General features: G+C 42.8%; 2 protein-coding genes and 1 long non-coding RNA gene across 3 annotated transcripts; 2 read left to right on the top strand and 1 right to left on the bottom strand.

Annotated features, from left to right (window-relative positions):
- Nucleotides 1–34: 34 nt before the first annotated feature.
- On the bottom strand, nucleotides 35–16179 carry LOC120702688. Its single transcript, XR_005686496.1, has 3 exons — nucleotides 15649–16179; nucleotides 1265–1346; nucleotides 35–354 (listed from the first exon to the last, which is right to left on the bottom strand). It is a non-coding gene; the product is annotated as an uncharacterized LOC120702688 (long non-coding RNA).
- A 404-nt stretch (nucleotides 16180–16583) lies between these two features.
- LOC120704969 lies at nucleotides 16584–19002 on the top strand. The gene is made up of 4 exons (XM_039989519.1): nucleotides 16584–16592; nucleotides 16794–17056; nucleotides 18207–18339; nucleotides 18442–19002. The coding sequence occupies exons 1-4, from the start codon at nucleotides 16584–16586 to the stop codon at nucleotides 18496–18498; spliced, it is 462 nt and encodes a 153-aa protein (XP_039845453.1). The 3' UTR covers nucleotides 18499–19002.
- Nucleotides 19003–19530: 528 nt separating this feature from the next.
- Nucleotides 19531–21167, top strand: LOC120702685. Its single transcript, XM_039986585.1, has one exon. It carries the CDS (start codon nucleotides 20013–20015, stop codon nucleotides 20976–20978), a length of 966 nt encoding a protein of 321 aa, XP_039842519.1. The 5' UTR covers nucleotides 19531–20012; the 3' UTR covers nucleotides 20979–21167.
- Nucleotides 21168–21243: the final 76 nt, after the last annotated feature.

The following is a 21243-nucleotide window of genomic DNA, read 5'->3' on the forward strand; positions in this document are numbered from 1 at the left end:
TAGGCGTGTTGGCGTCGTGGTACGAATTTCAAAGTAAGAACGAACAGCTAATGACTCATAGTACATACTGGACCAGTTCACAGGCTTTAAAATATCTCCAAAAATCAAATAAAAGCTGGAAAAATACAAAGAACACGATAATATATTGCAGTAATTATGAGGCAACATCATCTGTCATGCAGTCCTGCTGTATGTGATCCACCAATTACTACACTATTTGCTTGGAACACCATGCACTAGTAGAGCATCACTGGGTTTGAACAAAGCAAAAGATTTCATAGCTAGACAATCTTGTGCCATTGATCCTTCCTTCCTAGCTCTCGGGTCCAAAAGATTTCTGTAGACCTTTGGTCCCTGTAAAAGATATTTGAGTGTGAACCATTGACAAGATTGCCAAAATTGAATGCAAGTAGGAACACATTAGGAACGAGAGACCTTACGCTTTGCTACTGATAATAACTACTGCATTGTCATATTAATACCAATAGTTCAGGATAGAGATTTCTATGTTATGGCAAACTATTGTCAAGATCTGTTTAGAAAACTGTAACTAACAAAAAAAATAGCTATTACATGATAACAGCAGATTCAGGGGCCTGGCTAAGGCTTTCTCCAACTATTCCCCCCATCCAACTCCCCCCAAACGTACTATTTACTATATTTTACTACCTCCCTCCAAAAGATTCCTCCCCCTATAACTCCTTCTCTCCAACCATTCCCACCATATCTATTCCCTCTATATACTATCACTCAATAACTAACTATTTATTTAACGTTTTTGAATTTAAAAAAAACATACAGTATTTATACTGTCATAATACATATTATTATCGTGTTACGGGGCTCAAACGGGATTAATATCGCAAAGAAACGGTGTGATTAGAGATATAGGGGGAGTTTCAACTCCCCCCATACGTGGGGGGAGTTTCAACTCCCCCCAATATACAGGGGGGCCATGGGGGGAGCCGTTGGAGGGCTTCCTCCCCCCAAAGCTCCCCGTACGTGCGGGGGAGGGCCCTTTACAGGGCACCGTTGGACATAGCCTAAGAGTATATTACAGCAGACAGAGGATTTAGTTGCCATATACCACAATTTACAAAAGAAAAGAGCTAGTAGATGATAAAAGCAGAGCAAAAGGAAAGGGCAGCACAAGTGAAGGAGATCTACTCTACAAAGTATCCTCAAATAATGTCAATGTGTCAGCTGAGGCACCCTTTCATATTGGAACAGTAGTTCACAAATTGCATTTGGCAAGAAATATAACCTGTGCTCTTTCCTTCCCTGATTGCCTCCCAATTTTCTGAAGACAACGGTGGACGAGGATCAGCAAACGACCACGGCGGTGGCTGAAGAAAAAACTGTTAGATGTTCTAGGATCATTAGCTCAAACTGGAACCACAAAATAACATGAGATGCGTACCTTGGTCGCTAGGATCTCTTTTCTTTACATTCTTGTTCTCTTGCCTCTGTGTATGTGTGTGTGTTTGAGCCGGTCACGAAACCCCGGTGATGGCCTCGATGGATGGTTGATCGGGTACCTCAACGGGGTTTCACCCCTTTTCCTTTTATAGCCGAGGCTCACTGGGGAGACCGACATCTCTAGGTCCGTTCCCGTTCCCGATCAGAACGGGACGGGAACGTTCGTTCCCGTTCTTTAGTTTTCTTCCATTAATTTATCTTATCGTTTACTGTAGATCATTTAATGAATCACTGTTTAAGCTTTACAGATCACACAGTTTTTCTAACATTCTCCCCCTTGATCGTAAGGCTTAAACTTATAAGTCCACTTTTCAACGAAATGACACACCAAGACAAAAAGATTACAATGGTGAATCATAAATACCATTGAACCCAGTTGCTATAGTATGCCACCTCATATCAAATGAACTTCTTTAACTTAGGAGCTCCAAAACTTATTCCTTATGTTTATGTAAAACTTACGGACTCACTTCTCAAAAGATGGTACACCAGATCAATCAATCACTGCAGTCAATTAAGTACCACAGGACTAAGTGATCATGGTTCCCATTCAAAATCAAAGTGATTCCACTTAGGATTATGGGGAGATGGGGTTATTATAGTCCCTGAGTGCAGTTGGTTTTCTCTTATATGCATTAAACATATATATATATATATATATATATATATATATATATATATATATATATATATATATATATATTTATTTATCCTCATATTTATTCTTATGTGCATGCATTTTAAAAGGAGGAAGAAAACCAACGTATTTCCAGAATCATATCTTGTCCCTTAGTTAATAGGCTGCCTTTTATTTCTTATGCCGGCAATTTATTAGGCAAGCCTCTAAACATGATGCTCAATCTTCAGGACTTATGTCACATCACTTAATGCTTACATATTGAGCACCAAAATCTTATAAATTATTTGATGCTCAACACTTATGACATACTTAATTTGTCAAGCACCACTTAGTCTTAAACAGAGTTTATGTAGGCCTTGAATATTCATATTTGATTCTGGATTCAATTTTTCACAATGTCTTAGGTCTGGGAATACCTCTCGACATGTTACTCGATCCAAAATTGCACTCTTTCATTTAATAATTTCCGGGATAAATTGCTTAAAGCAATTTCTTATCTTTTAAAATGATATGGATCAGGGACACAAATCCATATTTGACGGTTTTTAATTCAAAACATGCCACAATTTAACTTACATCTTTAATGATGCCTTTATAAAAAGTATTGGTTGAAGCCTTCCACATATGACTTCTCCCACAAGAGTGTTGATAATACTTTATGTGGAATTTTTCTTAGTATCAACACTTCTTGTAGCATGATTGTCCAAAATATTGGACTCTTTACTTGTGGGCATGTAACATAACACCTTTATATTTATGCCAATAAGGCAAAGTGTTCTTAATTGATTGTTCCAGGGGTCCAGACCTGGACTTATTTCCCAGATATCCCGGTTCTTTTAAGGATATTTAGGGCAATCTTATAACTTAATTAAACATATAATGCTTACGGCTGCCATAACATAAGCAAATTTATTGCCCTTAATGGGAATCAACCCATTTCCTGGACCTTTATCTTGGTGAACATTATTGTTCAAAACTTAAGAAATATCACCAAGACAATCTTAGTATCCAGATAAAAGAAAATCTGGATTTTATGTACACAATATCCCTATTGTTTAAAACTTAATTAAATAACTTATTTCTCATTGTACTTATGTATCACTTATGGACTTCAATAGTTTTTCAAATGATGAGCAACAAATATCATCAATTCTTTATATCTTATATAACATAATCAATCCCTTTTCCTTATATATATTCCTTTTCACTTTAAGTGGGATTGATCAAAGATTTTCATGTGGGCACAAAAGCACCACAAGGAGCTAAAGCAAGTATTCATAAATGAGCTTAGCTTATTTTCTTTAATATTATTTTTCCTTGCTTTAGAGCTCCAATCTAATTCTCAACTTAGCGACATTAATGGTGAGATATGATACTGAAAAAAATATTCAGTTCTAAGGCTAGCATATAGCTCATAATAAGAATAACGTCAATTAAATGACACATAAGAAAATAACACATGATAACCTTATCTTTATATTTTTCTCAATATTTAATTCTTTACCTGACATAAAGAGGTGGAAATTTTTTTCTTAATGAAGGTTCCACTCTCCCCCTCGAAATGTGGTCTATACAATAGTACCATATTTTGAAGAACCTTTATTTATTTGTTTGTTTATCCTTGTTACAACATATAAAAGTAACATGAATGTATACATTGGAAATAAACATAATTTTATACTAATAGAATCTAATGACGTTATCCTCCTTTTCAGAAATACAATTCTTTAAAATTTTATTACTTAGAGACTCATCTTATTACCTTATTCTAGTCTCATTTTCTTTGAGCTTAATCATGACTTGATGCACATCATATTCTCTTACCTTCATTGATATGAAGAAAACAACTCACCACTAATATCAAATGTGCTTTAATAAATACTTATCTTGGGGATTACTCCCCCTGATTCTTACATTTATCTAGAATTGAGGGATTGCTTCCCATTATTCTGATATTTGTCCATAAGTGACTTATCTTAATATTTTCCCATTAGATATTGATGATCAATAAAATTATTAATTTATCATCAATATCCTTAGTATTGAACTTTTCTAATGGGAACTGCACCTCTTATTACACTTGTATGTGCCGTCTTAGTTATGATCTTAAAAACTAATGATGTGCAGATAAAACCACTTCACATTTGATAGTGGTATCTCAAATAATCTTAGGAACTTATGACTTAATTAATACTTATCATCAATAGGGATAATTAATAAGTTTGATTTTGCATCCATAAACGGATGTTCTTTTCATGAGGCATAGATACTTTCATCTAATTGCTTAGTGCCACTCATTAGTTTTGATCTTTAGAGGCATGTGATGCTTTATAGAATATTTTAGCAAGCATCAGCACAAACTTCTTCTATTGAACCAGTCCAAATCAGCTTTGGCCAGAAATGGAAAAGAACAACAGAATTTTGTGAGCTAGTACTTATTCATCAGCTTTGGCCAGAAGAATAGGTACAAGCCACACTTAATATCATGTACATAAAACTTCTTTTGTTGAATCATAACCCAAATCAGCTTTGGCCAGAAGTGGATTAAGACCAACAAAAGTATTGTGGATAGGTATTTATCAATCAGCTTTGGCCAGAATGATAAATACAAGCCACACTTAGTTTTAGATATGAACTCTTTTCATTACTCCGATTCAAAATCAGCTTTGGCCAGAAGATGAACCGGAATAACAAAATTTTGTAGTCACACACTCATCAATTAGCTTTGGCCAGAATGATGAATGTATGCTACACTTAATCAGAGTGTTATTCCTTTTGCAGCGGAAATTTTATTGAAAAATGACCCATGTGCCTTTCAACATAATTTCTCATAACTGAATCATTAACTAAGGCACTTCTTTGATTTTTCTTAATAAGAGATTTCTTAATTTTTGTATAAACATAATCATTATTGACATTAGTCATCAATAGTTTAGTCTATCTTAATTTATGATTATACCCATAATCGCTCTAGAGCTGGCAACTTAGTAACTCAATCAATCTTAGTGACACATGACCATAACAACTTTGGTCAGAATATAGTCATGAGTCACAAAATTAATCATAATCTTCAGGATACGAATTACATGTGTAGTCATAAGTCATATAATCGGTTACGTTATGCCAATACTCTTTTGAGCAAATTCTCACTTATCAGAGAAAATTTAGTATTTCCCTGACATTCTTATCAACATTATTTGTGGCTCAACTAAGAAAATATTCAAAAGCCAGCTATTAAAATTTATGTCCAAAATTGGACTCAATGCATGGCTTAAGAATAATATACTTTATTAATAGATTAAATCATGATAATCCATGATTGTAAACAACTTTGGTTAGAATACAACCACGAATCACCATTAAAATTCTGATCTTGAATCAAAATATCCCGTTGGATTGATTCCAATCTGAGACAATTATAAGTTAAATGTAACAGAACCGCCCAAATTAAACCGGCTTAAGTGCGCTAACTATCATTTTAAGTATTAATCAAGCCACCGCACACTTAAAACGGTGTAATCCGGCAGCCTGCTGGGTTAAGGATCGAAAACACCGGAAGTCTCGCATGAAGACGAGCACAGATAATTACAAGCAGATAAAAGTTCTCAAATTTAATTTACACCGCGGAGTTTTACAAACAAGATTACGCAAAAATATCAGAGTTCAAATTGCAGCGGAAATTAAATAGAAGTTTAGTTTAGAAAACAACGATTACTACGATGACGTGAGGACGTCACATCGAGCCCACCAATGTGCATCCTGGTTAGCTCCAACCAGCAGTAGCTACCTGAAAACAGGGTGACAACAAACCCTGAGTATACTAATACTCAGCAAGACTTACCCGACACGGGTATACTTAGCCCACTATCTAGACATGCAAAGCTTTTTGGCTCTGGAGTTTGTTTTGCTGAAAAGTTACTAATACTGGATCCTTACTTGCAATATTTTAGCTCAATTTAACTTTATCAGGTACCAACTAGATTTGCCTAAACATCTAGAGCATGCATGGTTGATCACATTAAACCTCTATTTAAACCCTTCAAACGTCTTCAACTCATTCTCATTTCATCCTTTACTACGATGTGACAAAGTGACCAAGGTTCTCTTAACCGAGAGAGACGGCGAATCGATCCGATTTAACCTTGCAAGGTGGACCTAACTCACACGACACGTGCAGCCACGTCGGACCACATATGTCAACCGTTCCCATCATTACCCCGACGTCTGAATCACGCCTGCCAAAACCCGAGTGAAGGGTCCCTCACAGCGAACTCCCAGAGAACTAGGAGGCGACATACACTCCAACACCCGCCATCATCCCACTCCCAGAGTAGCAGGTCACGATTCAGAGTATCGTTGCAAATTAGGTAATTAGCTTACCGGTTTCGACTACCTCCTACTTCCGGCATGTGGTTAGTACTGTTCAAACTCGGTCAGCACTGCCAACAACGGTACGGTCCTCAATCGACACAGGCAGAGATTTCTTTTCATCCATTCCATACCAATAATCCAATTCCTCTCCGCCCGATCTCTATTTTTCTTTCCTCACAGATTCATTCTCAAGCCACTTTTACATAAGTAACAAAAATCTATAGCTCGCGAGTGACAGCAATCACTCGACTTCTACCGGATCCTAATTAAGCATGGCAATACTAACGACACATGTATACTAGTATAGACTCATAGGTACATAGGGAGAAACATGCATACTAGGGTTCCATACAACTCCTAAAAATGTAAATGCACAAATAATTAAATAAACATTGAATACTTAAATTAGGGGTTATGCTCCGGGGTTTGCCTGGGTTTGACACAAAGTCAGTGTTGGTTAGATGATACTCGCTTGGCGAGCAGCTTCCTTTGGTCATGCACATCGGGATCCATCCATCCATCTTCTGGATATGTCAACCAAACATCATCTTCGGGTTCGGCTCCGACTTTATCCTTTAGTTCCACGCGTAGTGCATCTAGCGTACCTATATGATATGCAACGATGCAAATGCATGAACGTAAAGAAAACAACACACGAGGCATATAAAAGGCATACAAGATAAACCGAGTCACACCACACCGATTTAAGCACCAAAAGGTGTTTAATTAGATACTACTCAAATCTTCCATAGAAAGATAGCAAGGAACATTAAGTATGGTAGGCAAAGCACGAGAGAGCAACTAAAGACTTTATTTAGCTAACAAGCCAACATAAGCAAGTTTTATAAAAACCACCAACATACTAGTTCTAAATGATTTCACAAGGTTAGCACATGAACAAAACAAGTTGCCGCAATTATCTATGCAGGAAGACATTTCTTAGCAATAACAAAAGAAAAAACTATATCTAGGAACCATATAAATGTAAAAACTAGTCATGCAGCAAGAACCTGATAGCACAACTTAATTAGCATGACAAGATACTGATAAAGAGTGTAAAAACAAATTACCAACATTTATTGCTAACATAAAGCATTTATTTTAGCCTAAACAAGACAAGCTGAACAAAAATAGATTTACACACATGTGCATAGGTTTTGGACATAAAATTTTTACAGTGAACTAAACATGCAAAGAGTAAGCCATTACATAAATTTCATAATTTTTTGACTTCCAAAACTGCAGATATTAAATAAACAAGATAAAACAAGCATTATTCATGATTAAATCAAAATATCACATAAACATTAAACAACCAGCAGCTTAAATATTTTTCTTAAGTTATACATGTCAAAAAAAAGCTATCCCAACTGGTTTTACCTTTTTACCATTTTTCTACTATTTACTATGCATTTTCAAAGCTTGCAACCACTTAAACTAACATTTAAACTAGAGCAAAAATTATTTAGAAACTTAAGATCAACCTGTAAGTAAAGTTGTAGATCTTAGAACAAGGAATCCAACAAATTTTAGTTTGCATTTTTTTGATTTTTCTATGATTTACTACGATTTTTCAAAGTTTCAGCCAATGTATTACAAAGGAACCCTTCGCAGCACTATTCATATAAGTCATAGACTTCGCAGAAAACCCCTGGACTTGTTCCAATTCTTGTGTGGAGCCCCTGGTCGCGATTTTTGGAACAGAGAGGCTCGGGGAGCTTTGTACCAGCAAGAGGAGGCCATCCCGTGGCCGGGGAGGGGTGGGGAGCATGAGGGACACGAGAGCTACCTCTGGGTGGTCTCGTTGAGGGTTGGGGGCGACCGGAGAGGCGCCGGCGGCAGGGAGCAGTGAGCGGCGGCGGTGGCGGCGCCATGAACGAGCATGGAAACTTGTGGAATGCGATGGAACGTGGAGAGCACGAGCTTCAGCGAGTCGAGAGGAGTCGATTCTAGCCGTTGGTTGGTGGAAACTGTGGCCGAGAGATGGAGTTCGGTGACGGCCTGAGTTTCGACGAAACTTTAATGGAGACCGGTGGGCGGGGGTGTCGATTCCAACTGGGGAGAGCTTGGCCGGGAGCTGAGGAGGTGCGGGTGGATGTGGTGCAGCTCCTCGCGGAGTGAATCGAGGCGCGGTGGCCCAGGATGACCGGAGCGGCGGCGATAGCGGCTCTGCTCGGCTAGACCAAGCTAGAGGAGGGAGGAACTGGAAGAGGGAAGAAGTGGATAGAGATGCCGAGGGAGGATAAGGCCGGGGAGGTCGCGAAGGCTTGTGCCCAATCTGCCACGGGAGCCGGCGCATGGCGCGCACAGCACGTCGGCGAGCAGGTGCTCGCCGCGCGTCACGTGGCCATGGGTGGCGGAAGGGAGCAGATAAACACCGGGAGAAAATGGTTCAATGAAACTTAGCTTGATTTTGACCGTCCAAAACTCAAAACTTCATATAGAAACTCGAAAAATTCCAAGAATGAAAGTTGTTCAAAATTTGATTTCCTCCAACTTTTGTTTTAGGCAAAACTTTATTTGAAGATCAAATCATGGTTCAAACATTGAAATGTTAAAACCAAAGCATTAATGTCCTATTCAAAGCAAAATTAAAAGTTTTCTTCAAATTTTTGTACTAAAACTTGAAAAAACATAAACACGAAAGTTTTTCGCCATTCCAAACTCTACAACTTTGTTTTTAGGCAAAAGTTTATTTGAGCAAGAATTTAAAAATTATTTTTAAAGCATGTTTCATTGGATTTGAAAATTAGTCATCATTTCATGTGTTAACAAGCTAGCAAAAAAATGTAATTAAAAGATTTTATGCATGCAAGGTTAGTGCTAACAACGATATCAAATACACGATTAACCATAACTACAGGTGATTAACACCTGGGGTGTTACATTAAAGCCACTTAATTATTGGAATTTGTGCATTCCAATCATTATAATAGATAATTCCTTAGTGGTGTTATTAATGGAATGCATATTTTCCAAATGTAAACAAAAGTGTTAATGACATCAAACAAATATGGCCCATTATTTAATTTCTTAGAAAATTGGCCATTAAAAGATGTCATTATCTGAGTTTTCCCAAAATGGGTCAACTTTATGATTCACTTATGGGCATATCAATTTTGCGAGTATAACATGCTCACATAATTGATAATACTTATGGGTCATAAGATGCTTCATAATTAAGCCTCAATTCAAGTGGCACATAAGTATATGGCAGATAACTTAATTTCATAATGAAAGTAATTTATCATTATTGAGCTATAAGCATTATAAATAAATATCTCAAATAGACTTAAACTGAATTTAAAGCTTCACTGAAAAAATAATTCCAATTCAAATGGAGAATATTTCATGATTTTCAGTGGTAGCATAAATTGTACTAAGGCAAAACATAAACATAAAATGTCTTAAAAATAAAGTGAAGCATTAAAACATAACGAGAATACTTAATCATAAACATAAGGAAAAATACTTAATCATTAATGGAGAAAGTTTTCATAAAGTTTGGCCCAAAACAATATTATTTAGGCAAAAACTCAATCATTCATAATTGCATAAATTTACCATAATTTTACTTAATTTTGGCCATAAAGTAATCATCACTAAATTTAAGTAAACATAAGAAAATTTCATCACTTAACAAGTCTAATCATAATCCTTATTATTATTTACTAAAGTAGAATAAAAGGTCTTTAAAATTTAATCATAAACTAATGTTCATAATCACAATGTTTAAATGTCAAAATTAGAGGAGAAAAACATTCTAAAATTTTGATATTATTTTCAGTCTTTTATTGAATTCAGTCCATCATTTGGCCCATCATTATGCAGCCCAACACTATGCAGTCCAATACCCAATTTTTATTTTTCTAGAAAAAATATCAATTAAATTTGGCCCAAACTCAATTTTCCGGCCCAGGCCGATTTCGGCCCGGCCCGTTTAACCACCGCCTTCCCCTTCCCGGGCTCTAGGCCCAAAAACCTGGGCCTGGGCCGGGAAAGCGCCGCGCCTAGCCGGCCTCCGCCGGCCCGATCGGCGCCTAGCGCGCGCGAGCCGTTGGATTAAATCCATCGTTCATTCCCGTTCTTTAGTTTTCTTCCATTAATTTATCTTATCGTTTACTGTAGATCATTTAATGAATCACTATTTAAGCTTTACAGATTACACAGTTTTTCTAACAAAAACAAAACCATGTTAGAACCAAAAGCCATGCTTCCTACTGCTATGGTTCTAAGCTATTGTTCTAATGTCAGAAGATTTAGTCTAAGCTATGGTTCCCACTGCTCATGCACCATGTTTCTATATGTGTCTTGATATGAAAAAAAGTCATGTTACTTGCAACCTATTAAGGAGAAACTGGTAAATTTCTGTAACAATCCAAAATTAGAGATCAAATAAAAATTGGAACCTTACACGTGGACCCCACGTGTCAGTCTCTATCCCTCTCTTCTCCCTGTTTCTTCCTCGCAGTAATGGCACCGACGCTCCCGAAGCCTCCCCGCGGTGTCGTTGCCGTCGTGGAGGCCGATCCCGGTTTCCCGGCCGTCGGTGACGCCGCCAAGTCGCCCACGACGTCTCCCGAGCTCGCCACCTGCCTTCACTCTCGTTCACACTTCCATTCCTCGCCTTCTCGTTCCTCTGCTCGCCATAGACCGCGTCTGAGCAACTCGCGTTCATCGATCGAATTCGCGAGCTCCGCTCCACGGAATTCAAATCCCTCGCAACCGAAGTTCCTCCACCTCGCTAGCATCCTCCTCGACCTCTCCTTCACGAGCCCCCTCGACCAGAGCACCGGGAATCCTTGATTCCGCGGCCGCCGGTCACCAGTGAGCTCGAGCTCCGCCTCAATGCCGACGACCCACCTCCGACCACCGTTCTCTTCGCCCAGCAGCTCAAATCGATCCTAGGTGATGCACTGAAGCTCATGCTCCCCTTACTTTTCCACGTTCACCAAGTTTCCGCGCTCGTTCCGCGCCATGCCGCCGCCGGCCACCATGCTCGCCGCCGCCGCACGCTGAGCACCACGCTCGAGCCGCCCCCCCTCCACGTTGGCGCGAGCACCAGGGCCGCCCTACACCACTTGTGCTCGAGCCGCCTCACTCCGCCGCCGCCTGGACCAGCCGCCGCCGGCGCAAGCGCGCTGCCGCCTCCCCTGCCCTAGCGCCGCCGCTGGCGCGACTGCGTGCCGCCGCCACCGCCTCTGCGCCGCCCCTACCGCCGCACCGCCACCGCGGGACTGGGCGCGCGAGCCAAGGCCCCCGCCGCCGCCGCCGCGGCCTCGCCCCAGCGCCGCCGCTAGCCGCGCGCCTGGTCGCATTGCCCCCCCCTCTCTGTTTTGGGTCACTGACCAAAGGGGCCCACGGGTCAGGGGTTAAGGGGGATTTTTGTTTTATTTATTTTGTGTTTATTTCGGCTGTGATTTGTAAATTCCATATAAAATCAAAGAAAAATGCAAAAAATATGAAATAAATTTTGTTGGATTTGTTAGAATAAGATCTATAGAGGAAAAATATCCACAGTGGTAAAATGACCTTTTTACCCCTGCAATAATTTAGATTGTGTTTAGTCTTGCTTAATTAATTTCTATAGATCTGTTAATCTAAAAATTATGAAATTTTTGCAGTAGCTTACTTTAAACATGAGTGATCCACCATAAAATTTTCATACTCATAGGACCTAGTTTAGTATATGAATATAATATGTAACCAAACTTAATTATGTGTATAAGTATAATAATATTATTTTACATGTAGATTTTTTTATATACAAATTATAAGAGGCAAATAATGATGTCCTTGCTAGTCATATTTTATTTTATAATAAATCATGCTCTAATTGATAATTTGGCTTCTAATTGTTACTAAAACTTAGGGTTAAAGTTAATTGACACCATACCTACGTCATTCTATGTAAATTGTTAATTTATTTACTATTTATCTTCTAGTGGCAAAGTCATGTTGGCGTTTACTCATTATCCCATATGCATGACATTTACTCATCGTTTCATATGCATACATATAGAATCCGCGGCCGAGGAAGTCGTATACGAGGTGATCGCGGAGCCGCAGGAGCAGACGGAGCCAGTTCCGCAGGAGTTTCGTGACGACCCGGCCCAAGGCCCAGTGGACACTAGCTCTGAGCAGCAGCCCGCAGGCAAGCCCCGGAGCATAACCTACTATTTTAACTTATGAAAAGTTATAGATATTTACTTGATTATGCATTAAGTTTTTAGGCGTTGGATGAAACCCTAGTTGCATGATTTCTAGGTTCCCTTGGTCGGAATACTAGTATGTGTATGTCGTTATCCTTGCCATGCTAAAAATAGGATTCGGTAGAAGTCGAGTAATTTCCTGTTACTCGCGAGATATAGGATGTCGTTATGGTTTGATTATGGAATGTTGGATTATGGAGGAAAGGAAAAGAATTGGAGACCGGACGGGAACTGTCTAGCCCCGTCTGTGTCGGTTAAGGACCGTACCGTTGTCGGCCCTGCTGATCAAGTTTGATTTGTACTAGCCGCATACCGGGAGTAGGAGGTAGTCGAAACCGGTAAGCCGAGTACTGCCTTGCTTCGAAAGTACAGGAACCCGCACCCAACTCCTGGGGCGAGTCGAGTAGTCGCGGAGAATTGGGATGCAAATGTTTACTTTTGGTGGTCTCACGTTGAGCTCGGCTGACCATATGTCGTTGGGCTGGTCCCTGTAGTTCGAGGCGGGGAGGGGAATGGTTGGTATGTATAGTCCGACGGGGCAAATACGTGCCGTGTTGGTTAGGTCCACCTTGCAAGGTTAAATCGGATCGATTCGCCGTCAGTCGCTTTCGGACATGAGCACCTTGATCCCCGAGTCACATCGTAGTAAGGTTATGGCAGTGAATGAGATGATTAGTATAGTTGTACCTAATCAATTGTTTTTCCACACTGATTGGTATAGATATGCAAACTATAGAAAATAGGTATCGTTCCTAATCTTGAGCTAAAATATTGAAACTAAGGACTCACTCTTAATTGCTTTTCCGCAAAACAACCCACAGCCAGAAAGCCATGCATGTCTAGATAATGGGCTATATATACCCATAGTCGGGTAAGTCTTGCGGAGTATTAGTATACTCAGGGTTGTGGCTCAAACTATTCCAGGTTCGGATGAGATCAACTTCTGTCCTTGTTGTGCTAAGTTTATCCAGCTTGGAGCGGATGGTTGGGAGGTGGCCGGACCAGATGTTTAGCCTTGCTAGTTACCAAATCACACACCCGTGGGCTGAGTGTGTGATTCGATACTGCGTATCATGTATTATAGACGTCAAGTTTACTATATCGGACTTTGTTTTAAAGTAAAGTTGCTCTTGTATATTAATTATGTAATTAAACCAGGTTGTAGAACTTAATGTACACTACTCGGTATTGTAATCGTATTTTTATGTACTCGTCATGTTTGTACTGCCTGCGCTTACCTTCGCGTGGGACTACTGGTGTTTGTTTCGATCGGAAGGTCAGTTCCGAAAGGACTGTCAAATTAAACCGTTAAGCCAAATGTGCCTGATGTGTTCAAATGATGGCCATTTAGCTTAATTTTGAGTTTTAATTTGGCGGTTCTGTCACAATTTCCCTTTGATACTCTGTCCCATGCTGCTTATGCTTCAATAGCTGTTACTGTGTATGAGTTTCATTGCATTCAGTGTGACTCATACATGCTGCTTATGCTTCTATATTCATTTTTCATATATGAATCTCTGTCCTAGAAAAATTGGATGACCGTTCCTTAACCATCAGTGTTCTACTCAAATTCAGTTTCTTAACTCTCAAGATTACTCAATTCAAATAACAGATTTACTTGGCATCAGTCGATTGAAATTTGGTTAGGCATCAATCGTCGACGTGGCTCGTCCCATCGGCACGGACGGAAGATTTCCGAGTCATGTAAATATCTTTTCGGGTTCCGCAGCAATCTTACATCACGCCCATTATGTGTTATCGGGCCAGCAACTCGTTGCAGGCGAGATCCATTTTTTGTTGTTTCATGTGACGATAACCACCACGTTAATTGCTACTCCTAGACAGCTGTGCGGGATCCGTTTTGTGCGCCTGGAGCGTGGGTGTAGTGGTATGATTTTTTTGTCTTAGGTGGGTGTTGTGGGTATACGGTATGAAATACAAAATATTTTTGATACGAAATGGCGGTGGGTGGGGGAGGGTGTTGGGGGCTTGTAAATGATTTTCTGATTTCTGTGTTTTTTTTGGTTTTGGTGTCAAAATGGTTACAAAATAATCTGAAATGTGCTAGTTGTTTTATTGCGGGGGAGAAAATGCTCATATTTGTATACAAATCTATTTAAAACTGCTGAGCATTTGTGTTGATTTTTTGTGTCTTTTATTTTGTTATTTTTCTTTTAGTAGAATAATTATGTTAGTGTAGTATTTTTGTAAGTTTGACTGTCAAATTTATTGTCCATTTATTCAGTGCGCAGGATAGTAGCAGTAGCTTCTTCAATTCAACTGCTCGCCAGGGGTTTGTGGCTTATTTTTTGAATCTTTTTTTTTCTTATTAATCACGTAGTGGGAAGTGCTGGTTTAGAAATCTAAAGAATGGTGGCTTGGATGTGATGCTGAAGAGGCTTTGGACCCTATTTAGAATTTTGATGTTTTTCTGGAATTGGCGTGAGCCCACTCCTGGAAATGTCAGAAAAATATTACATGTAACTTTTTAATTGTTACATGTAACTCCTTGATTTTGGATTGTAACTTTAGTTTCAGCGAAAAATCTTGCATATAACTTTGGGACCAAAATATTACGTGTAACTTTTTTTAAAGAACGTGTAACTCTTTTTTCAGTAGTTGAGATTTTCGTTTGTAATGTAGTTGGAACAGAAAAAAACAAAATGATATTTTATTAGTGGGCTGAAATGCCAGCGCTGGGCTGGGAACATCAACAATCATTTTAGCGGATCTCAAACCACAAATGGGTCTGCAGCCCTCATAACGGTTGTGTAAAAATATCATTGCAGAATCGATAACATCCAATTAATAGAATTAATCGAGGCAACAAGTGGAGCTGTTGGATGGGTGATGAATGACTCACATAGGTGATTGACAGATTACGAAATCTCAATCGACTGACGCCAAGACAGACCCTTCAAATAATACCTCAGATTGGAAACATACATGGATGCATAGATGATTATATGCCTGGCACTCGGCCTCTGCGGCCTTGCCCCGAAGCCACGCCGCAGCTCCTCAGCCAACCTCTGCGGAGCTCAGGCGGCCTGCTACGAGCCTACGAGAGCCCAAGCAGCGGCGCACGACGGCCAGCTATGGGAGCCCGAGGCCGCGGCGGCCGGCGGCCGGCTGCGAGGAGCGGCGAGAGAAAGCAGGCTGCGGGCGGGGGCAGCAGCGGCCAGCAAGAAACCTAACCTGTAATTGCTTCCTTCTCTCCCCTTCACTCATTGCCTCAAAGGTGGAGAAGGACCAGCGCAGGGCACCATGGGCAGCGCACAGGTGCCGTTGCGGGCGATGAAGCATTCTCTCCGGATGTAGGAGACGGCGGCAATGGAGGCAGCATGAGCGGAGTAATCGCCGCAATATACGGCGACGGGAACGCCGAGGAGGCAGCGCTAGGGTTCGCCATGGCGGCGGCTGTGCAGCGCAGGCGATAGGGAGCTGGGAGGGCGACGACTAGTGGGCTGTGCGGGTACCCGCACAAGGCCCAACTAAATGTGTTAGCGGGCGTCTTTTTTATTTTTATATTTTTTAAAATTATTTTTTACAAAAATATATTTTCGATTTCATAATTTACAGTTTTGTACCCCTACCGCCTGTCTGCGGGGCGGCAGGGTATCTGCCGCCAACTGGCGGGGCAGTAGGGACCTGAATGTAAATAAAATTTATTTTTAATCGCATTTTGGCCTCTGGGGGAGCCTGCCGCCTCCCTGCCGGGCGGTAGGGTACCTACCGCCAACTGGCGGGGCGGTAGGCCAGGCAAAAAATTATTTTCTTTTTTGTTTTCAGAACAGTGAACTTCTAAATTCAATTAAAAATTATAGAAAAATCAAAAAAATGCAAACTAAATATCAAGATCTACTGAGAAAAAATACTCATGCATGAGAAATGTCAATTTTGCCCCTGCTAAAATTTTAAATTGTGTTTAATCTAGTTTATTTTGTATCTGTTGTTCTGTTTGTCTAAAAATCCTGAAAATTTTGTGATAGCCTACTCTTTTCATGTGTATTCCACTGGAAAATTTTCAGATGCATAGCATAAGTGCATATTTGTGGATCTATTATTGTTAGATTTCCATCATTTAGCAGTAGAATAATAGATCCACAAATAATAGATCTGGGAGTGGTGGCGTGCGTCGTCGTCTCGTCGGCAAGCGGAGAGGGAGGCGGCCGCGGATGGCGGCGGGGGCCGCGACGGCGACGCTCCGGTGGGTGCTGCAGCTGCACAGGGACGTGCCGCGGGCGGCGCGGTTCTACGCGGAGGGGCTCGACTTCAGCGTAAACGTCTGCACGCTCCGCTGGGCCGAGCTGCAGTCGGGGCCGCTCAAGCTCGCGCTCATGCACACCAACGACAGGTTCGATTGCCGCTCCGCGCTCTTCTGGTCGTGTTCTGTTGTTCTTAACAGTTCGGTATTGGGAGTTAGTTGACGGAATGCGGCTGAGGGGGCCCGATCGAGAGGCATTCCGCCACGGTGGTGCTACATGCTCTGAGTTTCATGTGTTCGATGAAATGCGTATGTGGAGCACCCGGGCTTTGGTCGGATGCTGTAAACGTTGGTGATGGCATCTGAGAATGCACCCTACGAGATGCTAGGGCTAGTGGGTAAGGAGAAATGCTGTCAATTTCTTCTGGACTGGCTGTGGAAATTTCGTTCTGGGACTCATTTCTTATCCTGTGCATACGAACTGAGATTCAAAATTCCTTCTTTTCCACCTTATCTGTCATAGGCCTCTTGCCGCTTAGATGAGTAGCTTGGCAGGTTTGATGGAGTGAGCACTCTTGGCAGGTTAGATGGAGTGAGCACTAAGTGATTGTTCTCTTGCACGCTTGCCCCCCTTTGAAAAAGTGGTAAGTTGGTCTCCTTTCAGTGTGCAGGAGTGCTGGAATGTCAATGGACCCTTCATCTCTGGGCAATGATTTGCACTTTACAGGTTACTATTGGGCTTCACAGGTTGAGCCTTTTGGATTAAAGGGATCTTTCTGCTGATGTGCTTGATTAAACACTTAGCTGACCATAGGATGTGCGCCTGAGTCCACTACATGTTGCACATACTTTGCAACCCTAGCTCTAAACTCTATGGAAGGAGTGTTGGATCTGTGAGGTTGCCAATTCTGGGGAAAACAATGACCAAGCTGGATGATCACCCAACATCCCAAAATATACTTCAATCTATTATTTGGGGAACAATTACTTTAAAATATTTTTGTAGTGCTTCTTGCAGTCTTGCTAGACCAAGAACAGTTATGGTACACGGGTAGTGTATGAAAACTAATGATTAATTATTGAATTATTTTTCCTCCTTGACTTGAAGCTTACCAGTTTTTCTTGGGGACTTAAAGTTTTGTCATCATATGGATATAAATAGGCAAACATCTTGTTCATATGGAGTATGGGCCACTTATATGTTAAGAAAGAGAAATTTCCAATTGCAAAATCCATGTTCTTTAGAATTGACTAGTGTATGAAACTGTAAATGTGTCTAATGTGTCATACATATTTGCAGTAATATTGCGTCACAGAGAGTATATTCTTCAATGCTATCATTCACTGTACCAGACATTAACAGTACAGTTACAAAGCTAATGGCATTGGGAGCTGAGTTGGATGGACCGATCAAATATGAGATCCATGGAAAGGTATCATGCCTATATGCCCATAATTCCCATATTTTTTTGTATTTCCTTGGAAACATCTTATGGCATTATATTTCCTTGGAATTCCTATTTGTTTCCTCGCAGGTTGCAGCCTTACGATGCATCGATGGGCACATGCTAGGTCTTTACGAGCCAGCTTGAAGAACTCATGGAACAATGAAAGTAACGAAAATCTCCTTCAATCACTAGCACATGACTGATGTGAATGTGCATTTGTTCCTGACAAAAGATCTTTTGACATAAGTCTACTGACAGAACCTGATGTCTGAAGTGCCAGGGCTCCTTTATTAGCAAAATCATGTGAGAAACACTGTAGATAATTTACAGGAGCAGAGAATGTACCATTCTCTGCCTTGTATTGCTGGTTGTGCTGCACATTTCCTCGAACTGAATGCACCTAAGAGTTCAGGACTAGCAGTTGGTTGAAGCTAAGTGCATCCAAAGTAGCATATCCAGTGGCTCTGCTTGGTAATGAGCGTGGCTGGGTTGATGCGGCAATGTATCTAATTCAACACTAAATCTAGCGCAGGAGTGTTCTGCATGTTCATTAGTGCAGTGTTACCTTTGGATTTGGATATCATGTAATTGGAAATCTGATATGAGCACTTTGACAATTATGCGCTGAATAATTCCTTTTTCACTTCAGTCATCCTTTCCGCATATAATTAAACATGCAGTCTAGTGCACTGGTCTTTTTTTTTCTCTCACTTCAGTCATCTTTGGGTGAATGGGTGGCCTTTTCACTTGAGGTTGCCAGAACAGAAAGTGTGGCTCTGCAGATAAAACGCATTACCCTAAACCCTCTGCTCTTCTGTTCTTTGTCTCGAGAGCTTGATGGCTGTATGAGCATGCCACCCTTTGCAGGGTGCGTGCTGTGTACTGTGTAGGCTGCGGCCAAACACAAACAGGCACAAGTGTTTGCAGGGAACGCGCAGGCTCAAGGCATTGGCATCGAGCAGCCAACCTGCTTCCACTGGCACCCCATCGTCAACGGAGCGCCGCCCAGCAAATGCCAATCAATTTTACCATGGTCCATGTCCGTCATCTCACATAACAAAGCTGCCGCCTCCCAATCATTATGCTACTGCCTGCTGCACCTGCTCTGCTAGGCTGCTGCAAATGATCGCAAATTTTTTATTTTTGAAATAAATAAATGATCGCAAAGTTGGAGGAGCATCAGCTACTCCTCAATGGAACAGAAAAAGAAGAAAGAAAAAAAAATAGGCTCCCTGTACTAGCTGAAGACAACGGGGTTGTGTCGCCTGCTACCGGAATCGGCGGCCGGTTTGGCCACTTGTTCGCGTCAGTTGCCGGAGGGAGAAGCTAGTTTGATCAACGCGTCCGCCTCTGTATCTGGTGAGGCCAAGCACCAGCTCTCGTGCTCCTTGTTCCTCAGTGAGCATGGGGAGCTCTGATGAAACCAAACCGGGCTGCGTGCGCTGACACAAATCGTCCAGGGCCATTGACACCCATGGCCTCCTAAAAAAAGCAAGCTCAATTCCCTCCTCTGCCCGGCTTGGCCGCCACCTCCTCTCCTCTCCAACCACCACCACTCGATTCCTCGCCGTCGGGATGGCGGCTTCCTGCCGCCGCCGTCGTCACACGCCGCCGCGGAGCTAGCCGTCGAGGAAGACGAGGCGCGCTGGGGGGCGTCGATGGCCAGGGCGTCCTTGTTGCCGTCGGTGATTGTGCACGTCGTCGTCGTCACTGCGTTCTTCTTGCGTCCCTGCGCTGCCCAGAGCCGCGCCGCGAACATCTCGGCCGTCGAGGCCGCCGTCCGGGACCGCGCGTTCCAGCTGCTCCGCGGCGCGGGACAGCTCGTGGACGTGCCCCTCCCGGCGAACCTCTCCGGCGCGGGCGTCCAGGCCTCGGCGCTGCGCGTGCGCAGCAACGCGCTCTGGGCCGACGGCGCCAGCGCCGCCGCCGGCTCGTCCGGGGTCGCGTTCGCCATCCCGCCGCGCGTCGTCCCGGCCCCGTTCGCGCGCCGCGTCGCCATCGTCTTCGAGCGCTTCGCCGGCGACGGTGGCGCCACGGCCGGAGCGGCGCTCTTCGCCGCGCCGCGCGGGTACGCGCTGGCCGCGCCCGTGGTCGGCATCCTCGCGTACGACGCGTCGGCGGGCCACGACGCCCGGGTCTCGCTCCGGGCGCTCGGCGCGCCGGTGCGCGTCGAGTTCAAGAACCTGTCTACAGCGGCGGCGGCGGCGAAGGAGTTCAACGCCAGCACCGCGCGGTGTGTGATGTTCGCGGCCAGCGGGGAGGTCGCCGCCACGCACGCCGTGGCGTCGGGCCCGGCGTGCGCGGTGACCGGCACGGGCCACTTCGGCATTGCGGTGCGGGTGCCTGAGACGCCGCCGCCGGCAGCCTCGGCCTCGATGGTGAGGGCGAGGTGGTGGGCGTGGACGGTGGGCGTCGGCGCCGGCGGCGTGCTGGGAGCCAGCGTCTTGGGGCTCGCCGTGGCCGGCGCGGTGAGCTGGAGCAGGAGGCGCCGGAGGGAGGAGATGGAGCGGCGGGCAATGGCCGGGGAGGAGCTGGGGAGGATGACGGTGCGTGGGAGCACGATGCCGTCCGCGAAGGTGATGAGGACGCGGCCGGAGATGGTGGAGAGCCCGTCGTGGCGGTAGGCGTACCTGAGCTCGTGATCGTGCAAGATCTTGTAACGTTCTGCTTCGTGTTTAGGTGTGTTTTTCAGCAGCACTACAGCGTGAGATACTTGTATAGCACAATGTACTTCATCCCAACTTGGCAACTTCCATTCTGATTGAAATAGGGATTTTGGAGTAAGAGATTCTTCGGTACACCGCAATACTTCAGTCATTCTGTCATGTTATTTATTTTTAGACCAAGATAGTTCTCACTGGTTGTTATTTTAAAAAAAAAGATAGTTCT

This window comes from Panicum virgatum, chromosome 4K, assembly GCF_016808335.1.
Source record: "Panicum virgatum strain AP13 chromosome 4K, P.virgatum_v5, whole genome shotgun sequence".
NCBI classification, from domain to species: domain Eukaryota; kingdom Viridiplantae; phylum Streptophyta; class Magnoliopsida; order Poales; family Poaceae; genus Panicum; species Panicum virgatum.

Coding starts and splice junctions, on each gene's coding strand:
- LOC120704969 (XM_039989519.1), top strand. Junction 17,057..18,206: donor CTCATGCACACCAACGACAG/GTTCGATTGCCG, acceptor ACATATTTGCAG/TAATATTGCGTCACAGAGAG. Junction 18,340..18,441: donor AATATGAGATCCATGGAAAG/GTATCATGCCTA, acceptor GTTTCCTCGCAG/GTTGCAGCCTTACGATGCAT.
- LOC120702685 (XM_039986585.1), top strand. CDS start 20,013: ATGGCCAGGGCGTCCTTGTTGCCGTCGGTGATTGTGCACGTCGTCGTC.